An 11,045-nucleotide genomic window follows, 5' to 3' on the forward strand; every position below is an offset into this window, starting at 1 on the left:
AATGTTTTTCTTCCTTTTTAAACAGTATTGTATTCGGATGTTATTAAGCTATGTAATACTGTTCAAAAGGATTGCATTAGTTCTGAGTGCAGCGATTGCGCTTCAATCCCCATGTTATACCAAAACTATATAGGTTTGGTTTAATAGTATTCAAGTCCATAGTACTGCATTTCATATCTTTAACCATTAGGTTCGTGGAAATAACGTTCGTAATTAATGCACTGAAGAAAATGTACTTGGTCCGATTTACACTTTTTTTAAAGCGAACGTCAGTAGTCTCTGCAGAAACGATACATACGAGAAAATAAGGAATAATTAATCTATTTTCGTTGATCTTGATCCACCGAATCAATTGTTTTGAAATTCTGTCTCTTTACTTTGGGTTATGTTCTAGTGCTCAGGGATCGGGAGGGTTTCTACGTGTTCCTGAAGTTTTATTATTATTGTTATTATTATTATTTTTTTTTTTTTCGTGATGATAAAAAGTGGTTTCTGCCGAAACATTAAATGATTGCCAGTTGGAGTTATATTACTTCAAAAAATACGTTGAGGCTTATCAGTTGTGTCAGCAATTGTAAAATGCTCTTTGCCCATAAATCACTTCATTTTTGTGCCTCTGCTGTTGTCTTTAGTGCTTACTTCTGTGGAGGCGTTGCTCAATACTCGTTTTGCGAAACGTCGGCATTCATATCCTTTTGAGGTGCCACGATGTCAAAGTGCCCAGTGCCAAAGCTTTCTCCGTACTCCAAAACTGAGGAATACCGGTGCGGGTAAATTTTACACATACATACATATACATATATATAGTGTGTGTGTGTATAATTTATTAATTTGTTTGCTATTTTCATGATATTACTCTGGTCTTTTTCCACTATTTTGCTTGTGTATAAAAGCTTGCGTAGCTAATTAATGGCCTTTGAGTCTTGTTCTCATGAATATGTGCTCATGTGCAATAATATCATGCTTCACTGGTGAGAAATGTCTTGATTTTAAAGTATATTGCCGTATTACTACTGCGCTCATGTAGGAAATACCTTGACCTTCTACCTAAAGGGTTTTTTTACATGTCATTAACGTGGTAAACTTGAATTTACCTTCAAAGTCATCTTTTTTTTTTTATGCTATAACTTGCTCTGTCTTACGATTCTCATTTTCTCTACTTCTGCTTTTATAGCACTAATGTTTAGGTCTGCTGTATGCTGCGACGTTGACAAGAATTACCCTCAACCCCCAGATATTTTAGTCACTCCTACTAGCTACTCAACTGAAGGACTGTCGCTATTTTTGAAGAGTTTGGTTGTTTTGAGAGTTTAGAATATATATATTATAAGTGTGGAGTACCTTTACCCAGTGAACATTTTGATTTTATTTATACTCGAGGCGCTTATGAGTCACGTTTATTTGTGATTTTTCTTGTCTCTGCAGACCACTTGTTTATTTATACTTCCCATTTGATCATTTCGAGCTTGATACATAATTATGAGTGCACAAACTCATGTTATATCGGTTTCGATGTTACTTGACCTGCAAATTATTGTGGTCGTGGCCCCCCTTTTTTTTTATAGGTCCGTACTCTTTCCTTTATTTATCAACTGTTGTGGTCTAACTCTTTCGATACACAGGTTTGACATGCTTTCAGTAGATAAGCAGTTAGGCTGGTCCTATTTTACACTCATTTATGAATTGTTTCTACTTTACAGATACGTGATTGCGTGTCGTTCAGTGCTGTTAAAGTAATTGTTTCCAGCATGTAAGTATTTTGATGTTCCACGTTTCACACAATTATAAATTGCAGAAAGTTTTTCGGTATTTTTCCATGCTTCATAATGTTCAAGTTATTGGCTCTGGCTTCTCCCGTTGGTTAAGCTAAACTTTTTGCCAATTTTTTTTTCTTTTTTTTTTAGTTTTGTGTTTGAAGGAATGTTTGTTTATCGGTGCATGATATAATTTCACAGTATTGCTGATAGTTTGATGCTCCTCGTATAATGTCGCTGTCGAAGTTTAAAGTCAGCGTTCGTTTCGTTTGGAGAATTAATTTCTTCTCATTTGCTTTATTGGTTGGCTGGATTAGATTAAGCTGGCCTTATGCCAGCACGGGGATTGTCCGAAGGCGACCCGTATATGGTGCGAGGTATCAAAAGGGGATGAGAGGCCTGGTGTGGACCACAGGATTCATTTGAACCAGCCGACCCTCATTTGCTAGTGTGATTACGACGCAGCCCGTTCTGTTCTCGTATAATTTACAGTTGTGTGTTTTTTATACGCATTATCTATAGAGATTGCAATTTTTTAAAATCCCATAAATACGAAGTCATGATAAAAAAAAAATGAATAGAAAGTCGAATAAATGGATAAAAAAAAATTCCATACCAGACGTCCTTCCCTTAAGACCTCATTAAACAGGCAGACTAGGTGGAAAAAGAATGAGTATATGTGATATCTAGTTATTAATTTATTCGGTTTGTCATTATTCGTCTTATCGTTGATATTATCCTCCTCTTGCCATCGGCAGTAAGAGCAGATGGAACTTTTTTTCGGCGTTGCAGATTGTAGTTATTATTAGGGAGCGTCTGTTTTGAGCGCAGCTTTTGTTGCAGATGGATGTTCGGCAACATGTTCTTTGCTTTTATCGTTCCTTTTTCTTCTGTATTTACACCGTTGTTGCTGACATTGCTGCTCGCTGCAACGCGTTGAATTGCTAACAGTGTCTGGATGTAGGTAAACGAAGATTGGATGTTTCAGTCATGTATTAACTGATTAAGAGACTAAGAGAGAGAGAGAAGAGGGAGAAATGGACATACCGGCTGTTGTTTGGGGTGGGGTGGGCGGGGAGAATTTTAGGTCGATTTGATATAAAAAGATAGAAAAGTATGATTAAAAAAAAAAAAAAAAAGACTCAGGTGCGCCAAGTAGTTATGAAAACAAACAAATAAGCGTTCACAAAATCGTGTAAAAACATCTGAAAGGATAAGGGTGAAATGAAAAGTTGATGGTGGATATATAAACAACTGGCATTATTATTATTATTATTATTATTATTATTATTATTATTATTATTATTATTATTATTATTATTATTGAGAAACCTGAAAACTGAAAGAAGTTTTTGTTTGGTTCATTATTATTATTTATTATTATTATTATTATTATTATTATTATTATTATTATTATTATTATTATTATTATTATTATTATAAGTGTACTTTGTTCCACAAAAGTATTTCAGAAGTATTGTTACTGAAATTCATATACTGGGATTAATAAAACGTAGTGAAATTGAAAAGGAAGTGGACAGAGAAAGGAATAAAAAAAAATATAAAGGCTGTTAAAATAAAAATCGAAGAGGAAATAAAGAAATGACTTTAATTCGAAAAGAGAAAATGTACAGAGGGTAAGAATGATATACACATCATTTTATGAATGTAGTAGTCACTCAGTGTGAAATAAATAACAACGCTGATAGAGAGAGAGAGAGAGAGAGAGAGAGAGAGAGAGAGAGAGAGAGAGAGAGAGAGAGAGAAGTGTGGTGGTAGGTAAAAGGAGGTCGACCAATGACAAGTGCCGCACCCTAGTTGCTGTAATCATAGGTCGAGGATGCATTTGCATGGCCAGGTATTACAGGGTTGGGACCACCTAACCACCTCCCATCCCCCTTTGATTCCTTCCCTGTCCAACTCCACTAACCCTCCCTGACCCTCGCTAGTATTGACCCTCCTCCCTCCCCCCCCCCTCCTTCCCCTGATATGCCCTACCTCCCGTGGTCTCCATTTCTACAAAATTAACTTGGCCCGATGGCGCCTTTTTGGTGTACAGATTACATACACCCTCGCGTTCTCTTGGCTGTGTTGAGGGAGAGAGAGAGAGAGAGAGAGAGAGAGAGAGAGAGAGAGAGAGAGAGAGAGAGGAGGCACTAGGATGGGGTCTTGGCCAAACCTTTTACTTTCTTTATTGCTTTATTTTTTAGTCATTTCTTTTTGTAACTCGTGTTTGTGTGCAGTGAGGTGTAAATTTCCAAGTGATGTTATAATACTAAAAAGATTAGCTTGTTTGCGCCGCGCTTTGCAATGTAGTATAGTAAAAGAATAATGATGTTAGCTAACAACAGAGTACTTTAGAAAACGCAGTAATTAAGATTATTACCAATATAAGAAATTATATTATTTTTATGAAGGCTGATGTTAGATTAGAGGAAAGTACCTTGTAAGGAGATGAAAGTTCCGATTCCATAGCTTATATTTTGTCATCTTTTATTGTTATCTTTTGGAATACTAATAGCAAATTAATCGCCCACTTTGCTTCCTTTTACAAACTTTAGTCTTTTATTCACCCATAATTTATTTGATTTGTAACACAAGTTGATTTTTTGATCAGCCATCTATATACTATATTATAACTAAAATTAAATTACCTTAATCAATCATCCTGTATTTAATTACTAGTTTCGTGGTTTTTTGATAAACCATATCTTATATACCCAAATTGACCAAAGGGTATTTTACCAACCATTCTACTTTACTTACCAATCCCAAAGAATGTCTTAATCAACCACTGTTTATTCAGTTACAAATGGCATGGAATATATTAGTTGTTGTGTCTTAGTCATTGTCAAGTAAGTTATGGCAGAGTACTTTAAGCAACCATTTCATAATTACGAACTCCAACCAGTATTCGTTTCAGTCGGTCTACTTAATAATTCAACTTATTAATATAGTCATTTTGTAATAAACATAAGACAGTTAGCAAATTGAAATTTTATTTACTGATCTTTCTTTTAATAACACCAATCTATTCTTATCTGGTATTCTTTATTTGCTATTGTATGCAGAAACGAGAGGGTCCCTTTGCATACCGATTATGGTCAATAGCATCGCATAATAGAGGCAAAGCCATTAGCATAGCACGAGGGCGTTTTATTTTAGAGATTTCAAAGGCTAGTAAAATTTAAACTTTAGTCTCTTCTCCATCTATGTTAAATTTTTTTTTCTTGGTTATCATGATTAGATTGATCTTTCTGAATTGTAAGTGTTGGTAATAATAAATATATGTTTACAATATCTACGCAGTTTTGGTAATATATCTTCTACTCATTGTTTTACCATCCCCTAAAAATACTTGTATAATTAAGCCAAACATGATATGATAATTTTTGTAATAACGTTTGGTAATATTTTATATCACTGGTAATAACAGGGCTTAAAGGACCTCTCTTTCTCTCTCTCTCTCTCTCTCTCTCTCTCTCTCTCTCTCTCTCTCTCTCTCTCTCTCTCTCTCTCTCTCTCTCTCTCTTTCTATATATATATATATATATATATATATATATATATATTATATATATATATATATATATAAATATATATTTATAATTATGTGTATATATATATATATATGTATATATATATAAATATATACAGTTTATATATATATATATATATAAATTATAAAGACAAGCAAATGATGATAGGACTATATATATTGCTTTTATATATATAATATATATGTCTTAAAATGCAGTTTAGATAGAAATTTGTAAAGACAAGCAAATGATGAAGGACTAAGAGTTGCTTTTTCCCGAAATTATGTGTCTTAAGACTATTGAGGAATAAGCACGTTAATTCGCTTCGAAAGAAATTAATGGTATTAGTGAACTCTGTTCTTGTAAAGAAAAGTAATTGATAGTGATGGAGGAGTTTCATCGGATAAAAACGAAAAGCCTCTCGCCTTGCAGTAGGATGTAAAATGTGAAACGATTAACTGTGTAGCTTGTAATCTGCCCTGAACACCAGGGTAGGGGTGAATCTAGATGCTTTCTTGAACCTCCAGAGGGAGGCTACGGTACGCGAACCGCTGTTTTTTTAAACGGAAGTCTAAAGTGGTGCTTCTTAGAGAAACAAGAAAGATGATGTTATGCTTTTATCTACCAACAGAGAAAATGTTGAGATGGTTATGATATTATTAATGATTATTCGATTTTAAATGATAGAAAATTTATATCCATAATGTCATGGTCATTTGGAAATATTATTGGTGCTGGGCATACCCTTCCATATATTCTTATATCCTCTTTGGTTTCCAACTCTGAAACTCTTCGACTATGTCGGTATTTCGAGAATTCTGTTCTTTTTATGGATTGAGAATGAAGAGCATTTTCTTCATTCTTCCTGAAAGGTCGAATGTCTTTTTTTTTTTTTTTAGGAACCAACGGTCGTAACTGGTCACATCTGGCTTTTTTTTTCTTTTTTTTTTTTTTAAACAAACCAAAATTATGTCAAATGGTTCAGAAATCACACGTGAAAGGAGAAGCTTTAACAATCCAGAAAATAGTCATTTTTGCTGTCGTTATTTCACTGTGTAAAAAAAAAAAATGCATGTGCGAAAATACAATAAATAGTTAATGATGACATTGTTTTGCTAACGGTGTTGGTAATTATCTGGGACTTGATGAACTGGTTATGTTATGAGCGGTAATCGAAAGACGGATAATTACCAGTGATACCCATTAATAGCAGAAGATAGGTCACTGGGATTAATTAATAACGGTCCTATGGTGGTGGTTAGTGATTAATTAGGGACCATTTCATTATGAATTTATTTAGCGTTACAATTAATTTCGAATGCAGCGGTATCGTTGTCATATTTACATCTACAGTCACATTTTACATGAAATGTTTTAAAGCTGTATTGAGTGTCATTGTTCTTTATAATGTTCCTCTCTCTCTCTCATACACAGTATTTTCTTGCATTTATAATATTATTGTAAACCCTATCCATACATACCTTTAATGAGTAAGGAAGTGCTCAATTCGTCTTGTAATATGCGCGAATACTAACTAGAAAAAACCGGAAAAGTTCGGCACACTTTTCATCTGCATAAACTGGATTTTTCGTATCTCTTAAAGGAAATGTGTCATAAGAAACTTCTACTTATTTGGTGGTTTCATTAAATTGCAGTTTTTTATATATATGTAAAAAAAATACTCCTAAGTGCGTGCTGTAATGTAAACATAAATAAGGTTATCGTAAACACGGAAAACAAGTAAGTAAATGATATCTGCTTATGGGGTGTTTGCAACAGCACGAATTGCCTGAGGGTGTTCACTCGACCCCACAGGAATCGAGGTAGAAAGGTCAGTTCTCGTTTGTTGTAAGAAGTATTGGCGAAGACACACACACACACACACACACGTGTTCCTTTTTTTGTAAGGTTTTGGTTGTTTATATGAGTTTTTTAGTTCTTTATTTACATGCACATGTAAAAGTAAAAACAATTGTGTATAATTGCTGTAAAATTATGTATATATCTGTTTGCGTGATGATAATTTTATAATAACTTTGTGATAATAAACGCTCACATCAACGTCATTCTGAAGATGATAATTTTTTATTTTGATTTTTTTCCGCTAAGGGGAAACACGATTCACTAAGGTGAAAAGTAGCCATAGTAGAGTAACATGTTAAAAATGGTGTGTTCTTCAATTATTTTTTTATATATATTTTTGGTGCATTCTAACAAGATAGCATTCACAAAGATAGAATAACTCTTGAAATAAAAAAGAAGAGGTATTTGAAAGTTGGCAAATAAGCAGTTGGGTGCAAGAGTCAAGAACATTCTGATCACGAGTGAAAAATTACGAACACAAGCTAATGATTATTTAGTGGATGGAAAAAGGAGCAGAAAACAAACATAAAGTGGTCCTGTTTAGTCGAGGTAAAATGTAAGGAGAATGGATTTTCATAAACTGAAAATTAGATTAAAATTTGAAAATATCACCAAAGATTGTCTTTATTTTTAGAAGTAGGGTAAAGTAGGTTTTAGTGTAATGAAATAAATTGGATGTTTAATTTTTTCAGAGTTCAAGGAAAATGTGATTGCTTTATTTTTTGTATCATAATTTGTATGGCAACTGGGTTTGTGATGGCCAGTGTGTCTACAGGAAACAGTTAAGTAATTGTGGTGCTCTTTGCATTACACTTGTTACACTGAAGACACCATTGACAATGGATACACTGAAGACACCATTGACAATGGATATGATTCTTGTCCAGTTGTTTTCAGTGCTACCCTCAATTTGTTCTTTACATATATGAATTCCAGCTTTCGAAGTATGTGTACCATATTTTATTCAACTATACGTTGTAAGACTCCAGCGACTGAGAATTTTTGTTGGTGTTTTTGGTCAGTGTAGACTTATCTTTTCTTGGATCCGTGATTGATTTTGTACTTACTAATCTCATCATGATCACCTTATGAAATGAGAGCATGAAAGCTCTCGATGGCGTTATCAACTCCCTCTCCATTGTGCAACTTGAAGTTTTTAATGGTCTTAATAAAGATTTGAAACAAATATGAAAGTTTTGTAGTTAGTAAGCTGCACATAGAGCTGTACTATAGCCAAACTAAGACTTTATTGATCAGCTATTCTCACAGCATGTTTCCTTGTGTTCAGTGAACACTGCTAGGATGCATGTGAATGTATGATAGTGCTGTATGACTTGGTTTCCTATACCGTTAGAGATGATGGCATTACTTCATCATTTTTCAGAACTTCTGTTTTATCGTCATTGGAGTATTGTCATCCCAAGTCCAGGAAGACGCTCCCGCTTGGGGAAGTCCGGGATGATGTTCCTGCTAGGGAAGTCCGGGACTACATCCGTGCTTTGGAAATTCTGGACGACGTCCGCACATATGGATTTCTGGGACATCTTTGTCACAGGGCAGGCAACCCGCTCCACTCAGTGCAGGTCCCATGCCTAGATAAATAGGGAGGGTTGGGAACAGGTAGGGGCATCCGTTCATGAAACATCTGCCAAAAGTAATTATGAAGTGAGCTGTTCAAGATAAAAACAGCCTGAGGCGGTTCCGTAAGAGTAGTGACCCAGACTAGAGATTGAACTATGAGAAGCAGAGGGGTAGCATGGTTTTTCCATGTAGGCTTCAGCATCATCACATTGAGTTTTTATTTGTTTTGTCCGTTGGCTGCAATTCATATATTATGCTCCCAAGTTCATAGGTTTGATGCACACTAAATTATAAGTAGCATTTATACTAATAGTGTAAATTATACTAAGAATTTACACTAATTAATAGTAGTACTTATTAATAAGAGAGTTTTGGGTAAGTTTTATTTCTACCCATCTTCTTTGTACAGCTGAAAGAGTGATAGTATTTTACAGATTGTGAGAAAAGGAAAGTTGTGAGGAGTGTGCATAGAAATTATCTTAATTTTGTACCCTTCTCTTGCAAAGTCTCTTGCAGTCTGGTAAGTTCATAGATTGTAGTGTTGGCATTGGTGCAGAGGGGGATATTGTTGGGATAGGATTGGTGGTCGAGTATTTCCTCTTTTGTATCCATTGTAGGTTGAAGCTGTTTTATGTACAGGATTTCCCTCAGAAGTACTCAGTAACGGCCAAGGAAACCATACATTATTTCCACCACTTGCAAAAACATAGGTCGTTTTGCTACCTTGGTGCACATCTGTAATGGGTATAGATTACCCATACTGTAGGTGGCATTGTAGCCATTTGGAGGGGCAGATTTTTGTCATACTGATGTGAGAGCGAGGGCTTCTTTTCACTTAGCATTTGAACTGGGGAACAAATGTGTTATTTGTAAGGTGGTCAGCCTTTAAGCAATTTTGAAATTGTATGAGGCAACTTGTCACTTGTGCATCAGCAGACATGGCAGAGATAGTGGTCTCCCCCTGCTTGCAGTGTAGATGCATAATGCCCTTATTAAATCGCCTTATGAGTTGCTTTCGATCTGTAGGTGTTAGATTGTTTGAACATATCTACCTTATTAACATTTTCCTTGAAGATTTCCAGGGACGCATTTTTCTAAAAAATGCAGAAGACAAGGTTGGTTGGTTGGTTTCGGGTAGTGTTTTGTAGATTATGTTCTTGAGTTTTGGACTGTATTCACAGAGCTCCTTTGACGTTGTTGGTAGGAAGAGACAGCCAAAGAGTAAACCATAAAGGAAAATATCTGGCAGCTTTGCTAGTGACAAAGTAGCCTTCATTAATCTCATTTGAATAATATGCACTGTAACTCAAGATTTAGATTTACTGTCACCCAGCCTAAGGCTAAGCTCCTGTCACCAGTATAAGTATGTGCTGTATGTAACTAGGTCTGAGCTCTGGGATGGTATGTAAGTTCCTAGTGTCATGACTTGCCATTTTGACCCTATAGTATGTTACCATTAATATTTTATGTTATGGGTACACTAGTGTATATGAAAAATTGCAAGGCAGAGCTCCTTGAGAATAACCGAGCTCTTCATGCAGATACCCTTAATAGACAGAACGTTGTATACTAGTTCAAATGCCAAGTGGGAGAATGCCTCACCTTAACTCTGGTCAGAACTGCCTGTTTCTCGAGAAGATATTGCGTCACTTAGGCAAAGGGGACGCTGCAATTGTTACTAGGCAGTGCACCAAGGAAATCTTTACCAAGTTACATTGCTACAGAGGATAAAGACTATGGATACTATCCCTATCACTGCTGATTCCATTTAACGGGTTACCCTATGAACAGAACAGCTTCATTCTTCTATGATTGCAAAAGAAGAAATATTCTCACTCCCATCATCAACCTGAAGGAACCTCCCTTCATATCAAGAATCCGTGGAACCAGCTCTGCTGCTGAAAAACAATAACAGGACTTGTACCAGGCTTTGAGATTTATTAATAACCATAGGCTATGTTCGAGAATCTCCACATTTTCACTCCAAAGCTGCAGTTAAATCAGTCGGCAGTCCTTCAAGCAGCCACTTGTGTGGTACCCTCCTTCATGAAACCATGACTGTCACATTTTAAGTACATGTTTTAAGTCATGAAAGTGATATATTTGAGATGGACCTATAACACTTGTGGCAAAATATGTATGTATTATATCCATTTTTGTGTCAGAAGGGTTTACGTTAACCTCATACTATTCTGTGGAGGTTGGAATCCCAACATGGGAGTTAGTGTTTCTTAATTTGTTTATTCATTTGGACTGTTCAAAGTGTGTGAGGAAATCGAGAATTTAAGATATTGTTTTGGCTATTACA

General features: G+C 35.3%; 1 protein-coding gene across 1 annotated transcript in view; it reads left to right on the forward strand.

Annotated features, from left to right (window-relative positions):
* The first annotated feature begins 1,733 nt into the window (after nucleotides 1-1,733).
* LOC136837530 (uncharacterized) overlaps nucleotides 1,734-11,045 on the forward strand; it is a 409,835-nt gene continuing 400,523 nt past the window's right edge. The window contains exon 1 of the mRNA XM_067102377.1: nucleotides 1,734-1,750. Coding sequence (XP_066958478.1) covers nucleotides 1,749-1,750 — 2 coding nt within the window. The 5' untranslated portion in view covers nucleotides 1,734-1,748. The remainder of the gene's footprint in view (nucleotides 1,751-11,045) is intronic.

The sequence above is a fragment of the Macrobrachium rosenbergii genome, chromosome 59 (assembly GCF_040412425.1).
Source record: "Macrobrachium rosenbergii isolate ZJJX-2024 chromosome 59, ASM4041242v1, whole genome shotgun sequence".
Lineage (NCBI taxonomy): Eukaryota > Metazoa > Arthropoda > Malacostraca > Decapoda > Palaemonidae > Macrobrachium > Macrobrachium rosenbergii.